This window comes from Asterias amurensis, chromosome 11, assembly GCF_032118995.1.
Source record: "Asterias amurensis chromosome 11, ASM3211899v1".
NCBI classification, from domain to species: Eukaryota; Metazoa; Echinodermata; class Asteroidea; order Forcipulatida; family Asteriidae; genus Asterias; species Asterias amurensis.
Window position 1 is genome coordinate 2045402 of NC_092658.1, and position 20439 is coordinate 2065840.

Sequence of the window (20439 nt, forward strand, 5' to 3'; positions counted from 1 at the left end):
GTTAACTTATCGTTGTAATATATTTATGGCCTGAGAACAACATTTTTAAAAGAAGCAGAAAAGATTATGTTGTGTATTTATGAGTGTAATCATCATATATCTTCATGTGCAGTAGGTGATGGCATTACTAACACTCCATACTTCTTCATTTCATTCGTTGATTTATCGTTAACTTCTCATTTTCAACTCTGTTTGACACATCTTTCTCATTTTCAATCATCTTTTTGTGCGATTTCTCCTTTGAGACTTCATTTTAGTTAGCGAGCAGTGAACAAATAGTTCATTAGATTAGATTTTTGTTTTCGCTTCTTAAGGGAGCATGTGAAATGCTACATTGAGCAAATACCAAACCGCTTACTGATGTATTTGTTATGATAAAGATTTAGGTTGATTGCTTGCAGCTATAGACTTAATGCATGTACGTCATCCAGCCGCTATCTTAGAGGTAAACTGATAATGAAACAATTTGGAAAACTTGCAGGCTTTGTACCTGCGGTTCACAGGATTGGCCAATGAACAACCACTTTTGTTACCTCTAGTTGAGGGCGCCCTACTAAAATGACAACATGCGCAAAAGGTCTATTGTAGCAAAGTTGATGTACTGGGCCCAATTTCATAAATCCTGTAAGCATAAAAACTTGCTAAACACAGACAAATTTTGCTTAACAGAAACTTGTTACCAGCCTAAACTCCATAAAGCTCACATTATTGCAACTTGTCCCCCACTCAATCTTTGCTTATAGAAAGAAATGTGCCAAGCAGATTCTGCTTAACAGATTTATGAAATCAGGCCTTGGTTGCAACTTGCTCCGCTCTCTTATAACCTCAGCATCCATCATCTTCTTCCATTTCACTTCTCTGTCTTATTCCAAAACATCTTCTGCTCTTTCTTTGTTGACAGTGGTGATGTTCGGAAGGCCCATAGCATGGAGAATCTCCTACAGCAGACCAGCGATCAGAGCAAGGCGTCCTCCATTCCGCCTTCACCGACGGCGCCCCAAAAGCTCCACAGAAGCTGGTCGGCGAAGAAGAGGAGTGGGAGCAACACGGATGTCGATGGAGGAGGGAAGGATCGAACCAAGAGATACTCCAAACAGATGACCGATAGCCAGGGTAAGAAAGTTACATAAGATGTTAAACTTGTAACGAAGCTTGGGGAAAAAAAGGAAAATCATTTACAATGATTGTCAATGTATTGTTTTAGTAGAGTTTCTAAACACAAAACATCTTGTGTGGCAGATACCTGTAATCAAATTATTATAGCCAAACTGTATGAAGATTTTAAGTGTTAAAGGAAGTGGACACTATTGGTAATTAGTCAAAAAAATTATTGGCATAAAATCTTTCTTGGTGACGAGTAATGGGGAGAGGTTGATGGTATAAAACATTGTGAGAAACGGCTCCCTCTGAAGTACCACAGTTTTCGAGAAAGAAGTAATTTTCCACGAATTTGATTTTGAGACCTCAGATTTAGAACTTGAGGTCTCGAAATCAACCATGTAAACGCACCCAACTTCGTGTGGCAAGTTTTTTTTTCTTTCATTATTATCTCGCTACTTCGATGACCGATTGAGCTCAAATTTTCACAGGCTTGTTATTTTATGCATTTGTTGAGATACACCAACTGTGAGGGCTAGTCTTTGGCGATTACCAATAGTGTCCACTGCCTTTAAGAGGAAAATATTGCTAAGGAAAGGAACAATACCAGTGATAACATTATGAATGATGTTACATTTGAGCCGGTAACCTGATTCTGCTTAGCATTATTCTTAGTGCTCAGCAAATGGTCAGGCTTACAAGCTTCATGAAATAGGGCCCACGGTTCATTGCTCTTTCCCTGGCAGGTCCATAGTTAACTGGTAAGTTAACTCAGCATTTTAACCACTTACAAGTATTAAAGTGAATTTGTGCATTTCATTGCTTCCAAAATTATCACGTCACGTTCTAAACAAAGAATGCGTGATAACCGCATTCGGTACTCTGATTTTGCATCCACTTCAGTAGAATTAATGTTACTATTGGGCGATAGCTTATCTTAAAAAAAAAAAAAAAAAAAAAAAAGGGATACTTGAAAATCCTTTGCCATCTCAGTTGAAGGAATTCCTTTCCCTCTTTTTCTCCAGCATTATTTGAAGCAGTAGAGCACCAGGACTTGGACACAGCGAGGTTGGTTCTGGAAACCAATGGGCTGGATGTGAACCTGGTGAACGATGATGAGTTTACCGCGCTGGACATCGCTGTCATGACCAACAACATGCCCATGGCGAGATTACTGCTGTCGTGCGGGGCAAGGGAAAACCCAAGATGTAAGTTGATTGAGGTTTTGAAACTGCTGATATAATTTTGCTGTGAGACAAATTTGGAAGAGGGGTGACCCAAGTAAGAAGTTTTGTGACACTCATTTATTAAATAGATGGAGGCCTTATGTGAAAACAAATGCCTGGAGTTTCATCTTATGGGTAAGGTGATTTTCATTTTGCAAAAGGTATTTCATTTCGAAAGTCTTAAAGTCTCTTGGAAACCTTTTTAGGGGCACCAAGGCCAAGACCAGAAGCAGCACAGGTCATCTGGCTTCCATGAAATTCCAGGCATGCCATCAGGTTTTTTTTGGTCTCTTCTATATTATGAACAGAAATCATGAAGTGAAAGTTTTAGGGTACTTGAGCCTGCCGTTTTCAAGATAACATCAAATTGTCTTCACTTTCTGGGCTTGAAAAAGGTTTGTGGTCACTCTGAAATTATGTTTAAAAAAAAATTGTTTTTGTTTGCAGTTTTGATGAAGGATGCGAGAGCGACTAAATTGAATACATTAATAAATGAAGCTGAGGGCCAGGTGCAGGATATGACAACAAGAGTCGTCCATACTGGACTCGGCAACTCCACAGGGTCAACAGGGTCATCTAAGGTCAGTCAACTCTTGATTTTCGTGTTGTGTTTATTTTGTTCATTTCTTCATTTCTTTAATAAGTTAAAGGGTGTGAATTAATTTTCTCTCGATCAACTACTGACGTTCCTTCTCTTAAATCTTCACCTGCAGCAAGAAAATGGCAGAAATAAAATTATGTCCAGTATTCTTCCGTTGCCTCACTGTGGCCTTCTTTCATTACACGTTTTATCACACGTCGAGGGCAACTTAAAACAAGCGTTGACGTTAAGATGCGTCATGTAAAGTTATCCGGTCAGATCCAGTTTTTAAAACATGCTTTATGTTTTTTGCCAAGCACGCGCAGAACTGGCAGAATGAATTCAAACTATAAGTTTCATTCCTCGGATTTCAATTGTGGATTCGTATGAAAGGAGCGGAACATTAAACTGGAATGCAAAGTCCAGTTTTTGCTGGCGATTTAAATTTTTACGGTATCTTAAATGATTTGTGTGTGGTAATGTAACAGAATTTAAAAACATTCCATTCAAAGTTATTGGCCTACAATGGTGACAAATTAAGATTATGTACACAAGAATCCATGATGTTTAGAGTGAATAAGAAAGAAGAGTACAATCAATAAAAAGAGGTGAAGAGTCTACAGTTACAGAGCAAGTAGACTTGTCTTAAGTGCTTGTTCATTTGAACCCATTAAATGTCTTATGGTCTGGGTGTTTGTAGTCACTCCAGTATCCACCTGTAATGTAATGTACTTGCAGGAGAATACGTGTGAGAGTTCTGTAATTTCACTCGGCTTTTGTCAAAGAAGTGTCCTCTCACTTTTTTCAGAACGAATAATCTGATTAAGTTTATCTTGTGGCCTCGTCTCGTCTGGAAATGGTGATGGATGAAGTGGATTGTTTAGGGGTTTATGCCCTACCTATACTGTCGTTCTTGTTGCAGAGCCAAAAAAATGTCTTCCTCTCAAAAAGTAAAGTTCATGTTTGCCAGATCTGCAAAAAGTTATAATGGCCTTGCAAGTTGACCCTGACTGAGTCTTTTGCGGATACTTTGGCCCTTTTCGAAACCACGGCTTTGGCTTTGGATTCGGCTTCAGGCGGTCTGAAGCCCTGAGCACGTATACGCAAAGCATGCTCAAAATGTCAAAACAACCGCGGGGCCATTATAGCCTGAGCCGAATCTGGAGCCGAAGCTGTGGATTGAAAAGGGTCTTTGTAGGATCAAATAAACCCTCATCAGGGTCTTTGAGAAAGACTTATCAGCTGGGATAGAACTGTGAGGCTGGACCCTCTGTTGAATTTTACACCACAGGTCATTTGGGTTTAGGAAGCAGTTTGCAACATATATATGATTTGAGGCGTTGCATGCTTAGTTATCAGTATTTGGTTTGCGGAAACACCACGTGTGTATCTACTTGCCAGGTAGAGTTTGTTCTTAGAAACTGTCTTTCTTTATTCTACTATCGCGGAGTAGACTTATCGGATGTTCGGGAGACTTCTCAGCTCTGAAAACAACTGTCCTGCTTTTAACTACTACCTGTGCGGAGGGTATAGAAATTGGCTGGGACTACTAATTTAGCTTATGGGATCGTAATTAGCTGTACTACTACTACTACCGCGGAGTCAGTTCTTGATTTGTCTCAACGTTTCGACTAGCTAGTTCGCAACAGCTAGTTCTTTTTCTATTTTTGTCGAGCTCTAGCAAAATTATAATATGCAGTTCTTCTATAATGCTTTATCATAACTTCCAGGGGTGTCTTAAAGCACTCATTATTTTTATCCACATTGTATGCGGAGCTCTGTTTGAAATATAAGAACCATTTATTTACATTGCACCGTGTAATGGTTCACAAGGTGCTGCAGCGCTATCTTCAACCAACCAGAAAACGCCAAGGCAAACCTCTTCTCTTAATGATAAGTGTACATGGGTTCTTTTACATATGTACACAAAACATGAGACTTTCAGGCACTGGACACCTTCAAATACTAGTATTCTCACTTGGTGTCTCCCAACATATATATGCAAAAAATCACAAATCTGGGAATTGTTTTGACTCAATTGAAATATAATGAAAGAAAAAACTCCGTTGTTGCACAAAATTTGTGTGCTTTCAGATGCATAAAATAAAAGGCTTGTTTTGTTTTGTCCTAACACACCATGTGTATTATAAGCACTGTGTACTCAGTATGCTTATTGAAAGATGAAACTGTTTACTTTGTAGAATTGATCATTTGAGATGCATCACTTCAATCAGCTCAGTACATTCATGTTTTCAAAATTGTGAGAGGAAAAAAAGGGTTATTTGGTTTAGGCTTGAGGGCACAATTTCATGGCACTGCTTACTAAGCAATTCTGCTCTTTTGGCGCATTCTGACACGACGTTTGGAAGTACGCGACTTTTCTTTACAGAGTGGCGTAAGTGCAGAATTCTTTGGAATGCAGTGCCATGAAATGAGGCCCGTTTCAGTTTGTAAAGCCATGGAGGACGGAAAACACTAAAGAAACAGTCTCCCAGACAAAATCATTTTTGATTGGTTAGCGGTAACATTATCGAACCGCCATCGAACCTACCGATGCTTCACTGAGCATCGTATGACATCCAAAGTGCACACACCTGTAGCAAAACCTCATTGGTTAGCGGTAACGTTAGCAGTGTGGTTCATCAATGAGTGACTTCTCTGTGAAGAGAAGGTGTACATTATAATCACTCTATAAAATTACTTGCAATAAAAACTTGTATGGTTTAGAAAGCACAGAAGCTTTCCATGGTATATAGTTATTTGAACATCATTTCACTTTGAAGTAATGTGGTTTTGTGGGGGTTAAATCTCACAAATTTGAATATGAGAAACTGTATACATGTATATCTATGCTAACAATTATTTTGAGTAATTACCAATAGAGTCAGGAGTAAACAAAAAATCAGTAATAGTGAATAAATACACAGGGAACCCAGACTTGGGTTAAAGCTCTGTGTGTACATTTATTTTGGGCTAAAACAATCGGGGGTTCCAAAAACCTAAGGTATACGCTCTCTTTAAAACACAGGCAGTCACTGAACTACATGTACGTGCGTGGAAATGAGTAGTGGCATGTTGAATGCATTGGAATTAAATAAAGAAGGAAAGAAGAAGGAAAAAACATTTAAGCATAAGGTGCAACGGTGCAAGACTACTCCCATTACAAACAGTAGTCGTACGCAGCCCTGGAAGTGCAGGGTGCGCGTGATTGGGTAGAGTTTCATTCAGCCAGCGAATCTACTGATGCTTCGCTGAGCATCGTATGACATCCAAAGTGCATACACCTGTAGGTAGATGCCCATATAGCAAAACCTCAAGCCGGATAATTCTCATCTGTCAAAGTTTTTAAAAGCTGCTGCTCCAAAACCTTTGGAACATTCTTCCTTATCAAAACACGATGTGCCAATTCTCTTACTGAATTAACATCATGAGAAAATAGACTTAGCTGCTGCAAACTGTTTATATATTTATTATAATAAAAATGAGTTTTGAACTGAATTTAATTGAATTGAATGTTGGCGGTATCCCTATTTTGTCAAGTATTTTTGCTTGAGGTAAACTAAAACTCTTGACTATTTAAAGGGGTCGATCACTCATAGATTTGTTGATTTGTTTTTCTGTCTTCAGGATTTGGAGAAACAGTTACGAGATTGGGAATGGAGGTTCAGGCTCCTTAAGCGGATGAAGACAGGTTTCGAACACGCAAGTAAGTGTCGCTTCCGCAATACGCTCGGAGACGATCTTAATGATCTCTCTCGCTCTCGTTAAGGCTGCGACGACAACGCAGAATGTAAATCTTTCTGCGGGTTGTTATTGCAAGCAGTACTTTGTGGGGTTTTGTTTTTATAAACACAGGGTTTATGAGAGCACTAAAAGACATGGGGGCTTGGGTGATTAGTCATTAGAGATGGTTCTGGAGGTCCTCTGACCTTCTTGGTTTAAAGCATTATCGAGGGTTCAAGAAAGCTTTCATTCAGGTGGTTTGGTTTGACGCACAGTTAAAGAATGAATTTTCAAGACTAGGGCCCAATTTCTACCCTGCCTAACACTGATATTTGCCTAAGTATCACATAATCCCTGCTTACTGTACAAACACCAAATTTCTGCGCCAGCTGTGTAAGCAAATAATGCCCAGTAATGTGAAGTACACATGCGCACAAATAAAAATTCCCTGCTAACCTGAGAATTATGTTTGACGTAAGTGCAGAATTACCCGCTTCTGTAAGCGCAAATTCTTTGCTTGCGGTAAGCAGAGCCATAGAATTGGACCCTCTGCATGCCCCTGGAATGGCCTTTATGAAGGCACTAGAAAGAGGGCATTGGTTGCTTGGCTATGGATGGAGACTAACTATTTGGAGATTTTATTTACTGAGGATAAATTTAGGATTTTGCCCTTCTCTTTAGGTAATATTAAAGGCAGTGGACACTATTGGTAATTGCTCAAAATAATTATTAGTATAAAACCTTTCTTGGTGAAGAGTAATGGGGAGAGGTTGATGGTATAAAACATTGTGAGAAACGGCTCCCTCTGAAGTGCCATAGTTTTATAGAAAGAAGTTATTTTCCACGTATTTGATTTCGAGACCTCAGATTTAGAACTTGAGGTCTTGAAATCAACCATCTAAACGCATACAACTTCGACAAAGGTGTTTTTTTCTTTCATTTTACTCGCAAGTTCGATGACCGATTGAGCTCAAACTTTCACAGTTTTGTTATGTTATGCATATGTTGAGATACACCAACTGTGAAGGCTAGTCTTTGACAATCACCAATAGTATCCACTGCCTTTAAAGCTACAGTTCTAAACTAAGGTTCACACCTGGGATTCGAACCCACACTTCAAATGACTGAGCAACCTTCAGATCTTGAGTCTGAGTCTATAGACCCTCCCAGTGCATCCCACTCAAACTCGATCTATTTTTTAGAATGGAGCACTCACCAACATACCCACTTCAACTTGTCTAGCCTACCACTGATTGCCTTATGAAGTCGGTGCTTAATTACTTTAATACTGTGCTTCTTTCAAGTTTTGATTTTTTTCTTCTATAATGACAATTTTTTCCTGTGTCCCTAATTTTTACTCTCTTTTTACTTCAACTTGTCTAGCCTACCATTGATTGCCTTATGAGGTCGGTGCTTAATTACTTAAATGTGCTTCTTTCAAGTTTGGATTTTTTCTTTCTTTAATGACAATTTTTTCCCTCTTCTCTTTTTACTTGCGCAGGAGTACCAGACCATCCAGCATGTGTTATATTAAGTACGGCTAGCAGTACGTCCCTACAGGTCAGATTTGAGGAGCCACTGAATGCAAATGGCGCAGCTGTAACGAGATACAAAGGTAGAATTAATTACAACCCCCCCCCCCATCCTCACCCTCATTCCCAATGCAAGCAAGGCATGGATTGAACAAGGCATGGATTGAAAACGGGCAAAGAAACAAACAAAGAAGTGAAAGGAAATGGACTTGATAATAAAAAAAATTAATGTTTGGTTGTCACCCTTAAAATTAATGGCAATAAAATCTTACTTTGATTAGAAGTACAACAGCTTTATATTGTATAAAGCAATTTAAGAATAATTTCACTTTCAAGTAATGTGGTTATTGAACAAGATATCAGTTCTTATCCCCCGAATTTGAATCAGAGAGGCTTTAAAGTTCACATGTTGTGTTTTCAAATTATGGATTAGTATTCCTGCTTGGACATACAATTAAAAGCTCTGGATTTTTGGCGACATTTCAAAACATAACTACTACCTTTTAAAATGAAATTTTCACAGGTTAGTTTTTGTTGTATATATCCACATTTGTATAGTATAGAACAATTGAATGTTTCCTAAGACCAATTTGTTTAAAATGTTACGTGTTGTTTTACTCCTTTCAGTTGAATGGAGTTGCTCCGAGGATTTCTGTCCACTCTCTGGCGAGCACATACTATATGATGTCAGGTACCCTTCTTATAGAATACACGGCCTGCGTCAAGTGAGTATAGAAGACATTCTTCCTTGGTATGGCACCATACTAAGCCATTGTACACAAAATTGTATCAAGATTGTTGGCATAGAAAATTGTTTGCACATTAGTTTTTAGATTGCACCAACTGAATTTTATTGGTGCAAAGATTTTGGTTGATAACTCAAAAGAGAATTTACATATGGTGTTACTGCAAACCTCACCCGAGCATATAAAAATAGACTTTGAGTATAACAAAAAAAGCCTTCCCAGATAATAATACATGGTGTCCTCTGGTGATACAAGAACGTAAACAGAGGATATGATTTTGAAGATGTTTGTTTTTCTACTTCTCAATTTCTAGGGCACCAAGTACTATGTTAGGGTGTCGGCTTTCAACATGAAAGGTTTTGGCCCGTCACAAACACCCACCCCTCCTTTTGCAATACCATCATGTAAGTATGGATTCATTTTCTTCTCTCCTTTCTTAGACTATGAGGTTGCATACATATTCTCACAACTTGGACTGGATCTTTTTAAAACAAAAATCCTGAAGAACTTTGAAATGTCTAAGTATTTGTTTCGTAAAAAATCTGAAAAGTTTTTTTTATCCCACCCCCAGCAATATCGAGGGGTCTTTTATCGTTTTGATGCTGCTTTGGATAATGAGGCTGCATATATCCCCAAAACGTTAACTTGACTTTAAAACAGATATCTTGAAGACCTTTTAAAATACGACTAAATAAGGTACTTGTTTTGTTAAAAAAAAAAGCAAATTTGTATTATCCCCCCCCACCCTGGGAATATATCCAGGGGTCTCCTTATCGCGTGGCTTGCTGTCACCACGACAACAAGACTCTACCCAATGAAATAAGTGAGGTATCGGTGTATTGATTATGTATTCTCTTACATGATCTCGTAACTCGTCTTTTATTGATCCGTGGCACACACAGGCTGGCGAGACATGCACGGCAATAAATCTCGTTTCAGCGGTCGGCTCAACATGATCGATGACCTCTTCCAGCAGGTCAGGGACACCAGGCCGACAGACTCCGGCGAAATCAAGAGTAAGTTTTGGTTACTCCGCAAACTAGAGCACTCCACTAAAGGGTATTTGGCCATTACATGAATCCCTACTCTTTGTGAAAGATGATGTATGTAATTTAGTTTACCTCTAGAATTTTCAGCTTCGTTTTAAATAGTCGTCAAGTTTTTGAGAAAAAAAGTGAAAATCACAGAGCAATGTTTTTTCTTCGCCTAGCAGCTAGTTCACCGAGAGCGTCACCAAATCAAGTCAGGAAAACTGTCCGGAAAAGCCTCAAGAATTTCTTCCAATCAGCCCCCAAGTTCCAAAAACATCTGAAAAGGTGAGGAGAGAAAACAAGTGGATTTTTTTCTGTAGGCTTGGATTTCAAGATCGGCAGTAATGGGAGACTATTGGGAATGCTAGGGTCAAGTTCGGAGGCGAGGGACTATAGTCGACCATTGGGCGATATTGCCTGGTATCCAGGTTTGCGTGCGTAGGTGACATAGAGTATTGACTATTGGTTGACAAATGGTCACCACTCAAACTTGGCCTAGGCTAAAAGCAGATGTACCATTGTTTAATAAAATAATAAATTATTCATTTATATGGCTCAAATGTCCAATCAATAAATTCACATGTGCATATTATGAAACACTACACTCTATACTCAAACCATGCCCAGAAGAGAGGGTGTATTTTGCAGCCGATCCAGGAATATCCGATTATGGTACATCTAATCCTGGTCGCAACAAAAACCACTAAATAAAACGCTATTGTTGATGCAAGAATGACCATATTTGCTGTTGTTTTTTTTTCTCTATAGGGGTGTATATCTAGCATCAGTCATGTACAACGATGACAAGGTTTTAGTAACAGCGGAAGATCAACTTCCAATTGTCGAGGTAGATGAGACCTTCTCGAGTAGCATCCATCAAGATTTCCTGTGGTTCCTCAAGGTACGATAATAAGCACATTATCTTCTCCCTGGCTCTCCACCTGTTTTCTGAGCTATCATATCAGACTGAAGGTCTCACAATTTATTTATCTCATTCTGTGAGGATGTGGCGCAAGGAAGCAACCCAACTTCTTAATGGAGCGCCTTTGATTTTTCGCAAATTTGTATATTTTGTCAAAGATTTTCTTTTCAACTGACGTGCGAAATGGTAAGACTTAAGGCTATGCATTATGTAAAAAATCTCTTTTGTGAGTATGTGCTGGCTCTGAGAAGAGCCGGTTTTTACCTAACATTTCGATCAGTTTACTCTGACTTTCTCCAGAAAACGGTTACCAAAGTTCTTTCAAATTATTTTTTTGGTGATAATGTAGAATTCTTCATACATCAGTCACGAGCAATGCCTAGGGGTGAATCCACGGGCTCTCATGGGTTGTGCGCAATGTGTAGTGCGCAATGTGTAAAGGTGAAAGAGCTAACCAAGCACGGCAAATAATTCCATGGATTTGTATTGTGTACTTTTGCACTTTTGTGGTGGCTAAAATAAGCACATAAATTCCCTTACTGGCAAATAGTTTTTATGAAATGGGGCGCTGGATCTTTCACTACTGTACCTGAGAAAATATACCTGCAGACTCCTTATCTTTAGGGACATTTCATAAACTCCTACCGACAACAACAATAACTGCAGCTGTTTATCTCTCTTGCCTCTTCAGGTGGCAGGAACGTGGGAGGACGTCGATCTACTCCGCTCAGATCTCGAGAGGACCAGCGGGTCGTCTCCAGCCATTCTCTTCCGTGCCCGCCTCCTCCAAGCCGCTTCCCTCTTGCAGACGGCCCTTGGGACCCAAGATTTGGGCCAGGTGTTCTACGAGCCCCTCAGGGACAGTCATGGGATCATTATCATCACTATTATCAACCAAATCAGGGTAAGAATCTCTTGATTTGTGCTCTAACAGGGTTAGAGTTGATAATTCCATGTACAGCCAGAACCCTCTAATACCTGTGCTGGTAGTCACCCTTTAACTCTTTCAAGCGCCAACCGGTTCAGAAAATTAGTTGTAATTTGAAAAACAGAGATCGCAGGACTACACAATTTTTAGAATGGGAAAGAAGACTTGTGAGGGTGCTAGTGTGACCTGTTTTTTTTTCTTTTCCTTTATTGGGGGAGGGGGGGCAATTTGTAAACAATTAATTTGTCCACATGATCAGTTTATCAATAAAATAAATGGTGCATGGAAGGTTTTAGTAAAACCAAACAAACAATATTTATTTGTGAAATGCACAGGGAAACGACACATGATGATGAAGGAGACATTTATTATCCTGTCATCATGTACCCTGTCTGCATTAACAATTATTAATCATGATTCCTGTAGTAAGAATTGAGACCAGACTATTTTGCTCTCCCAGTAACATTGTTCAGGTTAGAAGATTGAAAACAAAATTACTGCACAGCAACAAATATTTTTTGTTTTTGATCTCTCGACAGGATCCACGGGTAATACAAACGACGTCCTCATTGAAATGGGTGAACATGAATCGTATACAGAAGCGTAAATCCATAAACGTGGAGAACCCCATGGCTGCGGAGATGCTGCTGGCTTCATTACCAGTAAGTAGTGTAGAATATAGACGACTTGTGTCGTCGCACCACAGGGAAATAAGGAAAGGAACGTATTGATGAAATTTTCAGATCCACCCTAACTTTTTACAAAAGTTAATTACGAATTTTGGAAAAAAGAATTGTAAAAATTTGGAATTCCTTCTTTGCTGTCAAGAATGGGATCTTTTCAGAAAATGATATTAACAAAATAGGGAGACTGCCAATGTTAGAGATGGGGTATCAGTTGGTAAAGCAGTCTCATGTTTATCTGGAGGTTGCAGGTTCAAATCCTGTTCTAGTTCATTTTTCTTTGTGCATCCCACAGTTGAATAAAAATCCACCCAATCTGTTTCCCTTGTTATTTTTACCTGATATTTTAGTAAAGTGTAACCTCATACTCAAAGTTTTGTTTTCCGTCTTCCAATCTTTCAGGAGAAAATCTTGTACCACCAAGTGAGTGGTATCCGACTAACCAAAGGGCTGTACTTGGGCTACCTGAAGTTAAGGAGCTCAGTAGACACGATACGAGTCCAGGTACCAGAGAAACTGCCAAGTGTGCTTCCTCATGTCAAGCTGAGGGATAACCCCAACGTATCTCAGGAGGAATGGGAGTGGCTTCATACATTGGATAATTGCCAGGTGGGTGTGGTCACTGAATAAGGCGTGGCTTTGAGGTTTAAAAACAAATTATCTCCCGATATATACAATGTAGCATGGTTTCATTTCTTTGGTTTATTCTCCAGAGTTGCTTCCTACACTGCATTTTTTTATTTGTCACTTATCTCAACTTCTTTCGTGTCGGAGAGCGTCCCCATGTGTATCTTTGTTTTGTAAAAATTAAAGAGCTATTGTTAAGATGTTCATAAATTCAATAAGTTTGTTTGTTCTGTTTTTCTTTTGAAGGCACTCTACTACCAGCTTTGGCTATTAGGATTGTGTGTCAAAAATATATGTTTTTTTACATTTTGTTGCGCAAGATTGAATTTTTTTTGTATATTTTGAATTAGATTGAAATTCTGGTAACTTTCGCCCTTCTGTCGCAAAGCATTAAGACCGTAGGGGAGATGTTGTGATATTCATTTATTTGTTTGTTATTTTGTTTATTTATTTATTTTTACTGTTAGGAAATTTTTCGTATTAACCATTGTGTTAAAAATATTTCCAACACTAAATTCGCGATGATAATTCAAGAACTTATCTGATAGTCTTCTTGGTTTTTTTGTCCCCAATAGTCCAAAAGAAACCCGACTAGGATACAGGAAGAGTTCCAGCAGTTCTTGGCCGCAGGAACGAGGAAACTACTTAAGAAGATGGGGGTAACGGAAGAGGAGGCGTTGACCCATAGACTGTGTGACCTCGAGGTCATTGAGATGAACGAACAGGTCAGTGGAAATTATAGAACTCGGACGATAATAACTAGAGCAAGCTAGTCGAAACGTTGAGACCATGGTAGTGAATCTAACAATGAGAAAGCCCCTCAGTCCACTAAAGCTAAAGTAGTAGTCCCGGCCGATTTTCTACATTCCGCCCAGGTTTTGTCGTAGTCTTATCTGTCCCAGGGTAAATTTTTAAAAAGCACTATGCTTCAAATTTTCCCTGCATATTGGTATATAACTTAACGGATTATCTTTAGCCATGTTATGGTATGTTTCAATTATGTAGCCTGTGTAATGGTTGAATTACATTTGATGCTTTTTTTTGTTGTTGCCAATATTGAAATAAATGTCTAAACTGGTAGTAAGTAGAACAGTTCTTTTCAGAACTGAGAAGTCTCCTGAATTAAGAAAATGTACTCCGCGGTAGTAGAATTTAAAGCAAGATAAGTTCTCAAAAGAACATAATCTACCTGATAGGATTTGAAACTTTGCATGGTGGAGATAAGATATAGAAGAATTTGCGGTAACACCATGTAATAACAATCTCTAAATGAGTTGGGGTGGTTCTGAATGAGTTGGGGCATTCTCCAGAAGACGATCAGAGCATACTGATCGAAACGTCGAGTTAACCCAACGGTTCTTTTCAGAACCACCCCAACTCATTTAGAGATTGTTATTACATGGTGTTACCGCAAACTCTTCTATATATAATCTACCTGGCAAAAAGATACACTTATGGTGTTACCGCAACACAAATATATTGATACCTCACTGTGCAATGCCTCAAATCCCATATCAGAGGGCATATTTAGCAGGCACAATATTCTTCCTAATTTGGTCTGTTTTCCAAGTTTTTTTTCTTTTTTTGGGAGGAAAACTCAAAAATTGTTATCAAATAGCCTGAAATGTCAAGTAAAACCTACACTGTGTGTAAATATTGGTCCTGTAAAAACTGGGGAAAGTACTGAGTATACAGTGCTGACACACATAGGTGCAAGGGCCTTGTCACACAAGGCAGCTCTTGGTAAAAGGACCGCTTTGGTAGCACATGTGTAACTTTTCAAACAATGTCTTACTTAAGATTTCCAAGAAAATTATGTGAACATTGAAATGTGAATGGATTCTCATCTTGGAGATTGCCTGGAACTGGCTGCCTGTAAATTGCCTCGTGTGACATTGCCCTAAGAGTAAAACCAAAATTAATATTCTTTATCCCCAGTGGAAATTTAACTTCTATTAAATTTGTTTTTTTTACACTCAAGGTTTCTGTGGTGTTGCTTTTCCCTCCATCTGGCAGTGTGTGTCTAGGACCAGGCACATCCGATGAGTGGATGGTCAGTAAAGATTACATATCAATACCGGTTCCAGTGTTTGAGATGGGTGAGTGTTTTACTTGAAAGATTTGTCTTCAACCCTCTTACTTTTGGAAACATTTTCCAGTCTTTGAAGAGTCCATGAGTTTGGATTTTGAATTAGAATTTCAATTGAGGTCCAATTTTAATTAAGCTTCGAAATTTCTGCTGTGGAAAAACAAGCAGGAAACCAGCCACCAATACGCTTGACTTGGTATTTTAGCTGGTAACCTTTATTTGTAAGCAAAATTGTTTTGGCTTGATATTTTTTTTAGTAGAAGGAGCTCTGTAAAATTTGACAGGATAGATGAAGATTCTGAGTAAGGGACAAACACCAACTGCAAAAAAAAAGAATTTCATTTTATTACTTGAATTTGTTAATGACTGGACTGTGTGAATGTTTTCATCCTTTCAGTCCACATGACAACGTATCAACCGGAGTTCATCCGTCGTTTCACTCGACTGTCATCCATCCTAGAGATAGACTCATTAATAGCTCAGCAAATGTTACGAGAAGCGTTTTCATCTGACGAGGTCGATAACGCCAAGCTGAGACAACAGCAGGTCTCGGACTTTCAACAGGTGAGATATATGGCTCTTGCTCTACTATTGACCAACCGGTCAATAGTCTGCTATTGACTGATCAGGCAATATCATTCACGCAGTTTGTTTGAAGCACTTTGACAGCACTTGATCCCAGAACCTCATCCAAAGGTGCTAGGATGGGCTGACGTATGTACATGCGCATTGGGTCTTGAGCATTAGGTTTTGAGGCATTGCATGGGTGAGGTATCAATATACATTTGGTTTGCGGTAACACCATTTATCTTGTGTATAAAGATGTTCATAATTTGGCCCCAGTACATCTGTAATACCTCGTAGACTTCCTTCATCTTCACTATCATCATCTACTCGGCGCCTTAGCTCTTCTTCCAGCACTCATTTCCAGCTTTCCCTTGGACCCCGCATCGTGATACGCTATGGCAGTTGTGCTTTTGTAGTCATAGCTCTCCAACACTTTTGAACAAGCTATCAACCCACATTCAAGCAGCTCCTTTATTGGACACTTTTAAATCATTAATTAAAACGCATCTGTTTTGTCAATCTGGTTATAGCGCATAGAAATATATGTATTTAGCTCTCTATAAATGTTGTAATTATTATTATTTTTGTTATTATAATAAGTACTTTGCTGTGTAGATTGTTCTTAATAGAACTCGTCCTGCTGTAGGGTGTCGTGGCCAAGCGGATAAGAGCACCGAACTCAAGCTCTGGTGCTTCTGTTCAGCAGAGTGTGGGTTCGAATCCCGGTCGTAACACTTGTGTCCCTGAGCAAGACACTTAACTATAATTGCTTCTCTCCACCCAGGGGTAAATGGGTACCTGTGAGGGAAGAGATGGTTCTTGTGATTGATTTAGCCGAGTAGCGCATATTAATGTTGCACAGGCTGCATACTCCCCACCAGGGAGCTGAGATGGTTAAGGAATGAATTAAGGCCCAGTGACATGGGGTAACAATATTGGAAGTGCTTGAGACGCCCTCTGGGTGTGAAAAGTGTTTTATAAAAACTGGTTATTATTATTATTATTATTATTATTATTATTATTATTATTATTATTATTATTATTATTATTATTATTATTATTATTATTATTATTATTATTATTATTATTATTATTATTATTAATATTATTTTATTACAGTCAAATATAATCTCTTCTCTGGGGGGGGGGGCCCTTCTTAGTTCTAAAAAGAACTGTCCTGCTTATTTAGTATTTTCGCAGGTAGGAAAATTGGCCAGGACTACTATTTTGCTGACCTTCACTGCTTCAGAGTGAATATTGATCTCAATGTTTTGCTGACCGTTTTGAATTTATCGTCCGGAATCTATAAATATGATTTTTTTTATCTTGTCCACAGGCGCTGGAAACAACATGGAAAGGTATGCGATGGATAATGGATGTTTTACAGTATGCAAGAGACAAGCAACTGAGGGGAGGTGTACCCCTCTCAGTGCTCTATGCACCCCCACCATCACCAGTGGACTCTCCCATGGATGTCATTGGAGATATGGAAAATGTATTCAACGGTAAGAGCTAGGACTTGATCAAATAATACAGAACAGGGTCCATAGTTTGTTCATTGTTGACAAAATGAGGGTGAAAAGTTCAAGTAAGTGATATGAACTAACTTTTTTTTTTAACAAACTGACTATTTAGAGAAATAGCAACAACACTATTACAACAATCAAACTTGTTTTAAATATATGTTAATTTATGGATAAATTCATTGAGTTTAGAATTTGATTGATTTCAGAATATAAATGGTTAAGATGCCTTATAAAATGTTATTTCTCAAAATGTTGAAATGAGAAAATAGATTTAGCTGTTGCCAATTGCTTACCAATTTGAGGGACCTATGGTATAATGCGCAAGTATAATTATATAATGGCCTGATGCTTTAACACTTGCAGAGTCATTCACGAAGGCTAAATGACATCACAACACACATAAACAGATATACTAGTAACAATGGCAGTCAAGTGGAAATTTTGAAATGAAAAAAGGGAGAGAAGCAGAAAGCACAGAGAAAAAGCAAGGAAAGAAAGAGACAAGGAAGGGAAGGGACTGATTTGAACAGAATATGTCCTAAAACATTTTAATTTGTGGGCAAGTTTTTAGGTCTTGATGACGGAGAGGAAAGTTTTTACTTCTAACCAATACTAAACCATTACCTCTCTGCATAAAATTCTTTCTCGTAGAAAAAGACAAGTACACGCTGCAGATCCCAGTGAACGGCCAGACACATGATTTGCAGTACATCAATTCCACCAATGAGATGCCTTCTACTGGAATCCTAAGAGTCTTCCCTGATTATCATTCTGGCCTCGCTAAGGGAACAAGTTTAAAGGTATGAAAGAATCAGGTAGTCAGCGAAATGTTTATACTACTTAGGGATGAGATTGTTCAGACTTTTGGCTGAATTCAGACCTTTTATGTCGGCCTGGTGAAGAAAATCAGACAATATTTTTTTCCACAAATAAAGAAATCCTGCTCATTGGTCTACTTCTCTAGTGCTTTGGATACTGTTTCCAAAAGCTCCTTGGAATCTATAACCCCAGGGGTTACCAAACGGTAGAAATGGCATCATTTCAACATACCTTTGAATTTGTATCCAAGTGTCAGACTTTTTCGTTAGTAATGACTCTCACCCCTGAGTACTCCAATTAATATTTTAAGGGAAACATTACCTTTGAATCTCTCTCCACATTTTGCTGTTTGGGATTGCTCATTATCCTTTCCTAGAGTTGTTCATGCACAAACAACAACTGCAGTTTGTTAGTTGTGAGTACAAGCTATTCTTCAAATTTACAAAAAATATCACAGAAAAAGTTTTAACATACCAAAAGTTTAAGAATAATCGAAATTGTCTTAAAGGCAGTGGACACTATTGGTAATTACCCAAAATAATTATTAGCATAAAACCTTTCTTGGTAATGGGGAGAGGTTGATGGTATAAAAGATTGTGAGAAACGGCTCCCTCTGAAGTGACATACTTTTCGAGTGAGAAGCATTTTTCCACGAATTTGATTTCGAGACCTCAAGTTTAGAATTTGAGGTCTCAAAATCAACCATGTAAAAGCACACAACTTCGTGTGACAAGGGTGTTTTTTTCTTTCATTATTATCTCGCAACTTCGACGACCGATTGAGCTCAAATTTTCACAGGTTTGTCATTTGTTGTATATGTTGAGATACACCAAGTGAGAAAACTGGTCTTTGACAATTACCAATAGTGTCCACTGTCTTTAATGCTTTTTCGATAAGCCTAACAGTTAGTTGTAGATTGAAAATAATAAACAACCAAAAATGACAACCTAATTCCTTTAGGGAACCCTGACTTTTCAAAGTGCCCTAAAAAATCTAATTTTATACATTGGTTGAAAACCACACAGTCCTGCAAGCTCTGCTGGGCATTATTTATTTTGTTCAACCCCCTGCCCTGCATCAACATTGGACTTCTTGCTACTACAAACAACCCAAAAACTGGCACTCTGCCAGGTGCCAACTTCACAGAGCTGCTAAGCACACAAGTTTCATGTTTAACCACTGAAAACCATATTTGATGTATGTTATACATGACTTGGTTCCCTGCAAACTTTTGCTTAGCGGAAACATAAATTGACTAAGTGTTATTAGTGTCCGTGAAACTTTAGAAGGAAACCAAATATGAATCCCCTGGAGTTATGGTTTCTCCTGCTGATACGGCCAAGGCTGTTACTGGACAGGGTTTATTAAAAATCACTGACTTGATCGAACGAAAACAGCACAACCCCATAATGTAAATACAAAGATTGGATCAAACAAGTTTCTATAGTCACCATACAATGGCCTATTGACCCATAGTAAACTGACCTGACGTCATCATCACAATAAATCCTGGGTGTACTAATTGGGAGTCAATGTCCTCTGACGATATTACAGTGTCTACACATTTGCTAAGATTTGTATATGAAATTTGACTCCTGAAATGGCGATTGTGAAGGAGAGGAGAGTGTGTGTCACATTGGTGTCAGGGGTCAATATAGAAGAATGATTTAAGTTTTACCTGGTTTTGGGTTTGGTTTTTTTTTTTGGGGGGGGGGGGGTAAAAGTTGCATACTTAGTGTGGAGATGAGAGAAAATAGTTCTAGACAATGTAGGAACTTTAGACTTCCACACTTCCACACAGATGTTTTATATACACTACCTTTTGGAGACCAGAAAAAATCAGAAAAGGGAAAATGAAGGGAAATTCTAAGGACCTGCATGGTCGCTACACAAGGAATTTTGTGTACAAAGTTTCTTACTACTGTACATACAGGGGCAAAGGAAAGAACACAAGATGTTTTTTAAAGGGATACAAGACAAAAGAATGGCCACAGAGTATATGTAACACAGAGTGGTGTTTGTGCAAACCAGGGACCTATAACAACATGGGACCTCAGGGTTCCCAGTTGGGTCATGGGTCGGGTGAAGGTCCCCAGTTAGAAAATGTGTACAAAACCAATGGGAGCTGTTGCCAAAAGTAGAAACACAAGAAGGACAATATGAGGTCCATTGTTGCAAGTGTTTACATACTTACTTGTAAACACCTATTAATATCAGAAAAATTTGTTCATAGCAGAATGGTACAAACTGATAAGAAAAGTTGACTTTGTGATTGATCTTGGTGGAGTACACAAATGTAGGTTAAATCCATAATGTTTATTAACATGTCATTCTAATAAAAC

At 38.6% G+C, this 20439-nt stretch overlaps 1 protein-coding gene across 4 annotated transcripts in view; it reads left to right on the plus strand.

Moving 5' to 3' along the window:
- Positions 1-20439, plus strand: part of LOC139943974 (uncharacterized) — a 176781-nt gene that overhangs the window by 150014 nt on the left and 6328 nt on the right. For 3 of the 4 annotated variants that reach the window (XM_071940893.1, XM_071940896.1, XM_071940894.1), the window contains 18 exons: positions 902-1113; positions 2124-2306; positions 2772-2905; positions 6532-6610; positions 8129-8242; positions 8787-8884; positions 9219-9309; positions 9808-9921; positions 10116-10221; positions 10705-10837; positions 11550-11762; positions 12326-12448; positions 12872-13078; positions 13672-13821; positions 15078-15195; positions 15583-15749; positions 17089-17257; positions 17930-18078. In XM_071940893.1, coding sequence (XP_071796994.1) covers positions 902-1113; positions 2124-2306; positions 2772-2905; positions 6532-6610; positions 8129-8242; positions 8787-8884; positions 9219-9309; positions 9808-9921; positions 10116-10221; positions 10705-10837; positions 11550-11762; positions 12326-12448; positions 12872-13078; positions 13672-13821; positions 15078-15195; positions 15583-15749; positions 17089-17257; positions 17930-18078 — 2560 coding nt within the window. The remainder of the gene's footprint in view (positions 1-901; positions 1114-2123; positions 2307-2771; positions 2906-6531; positions 6611-8128; positions 8243-8786; positions 8885-9218; positions 9310-9807; positions 9922-10115; positions 10222-10704; positions 10838-11549; positions 11763-12325; positions 12449-12871; positions 13079-13671; positions 13822-15077; positions 15196-15582; positions 15750-17088; positions 17258-17929; positions 18079-20439) is intronic. The other variant, XM_071940895.1, reaches the window with a different exon arrangement.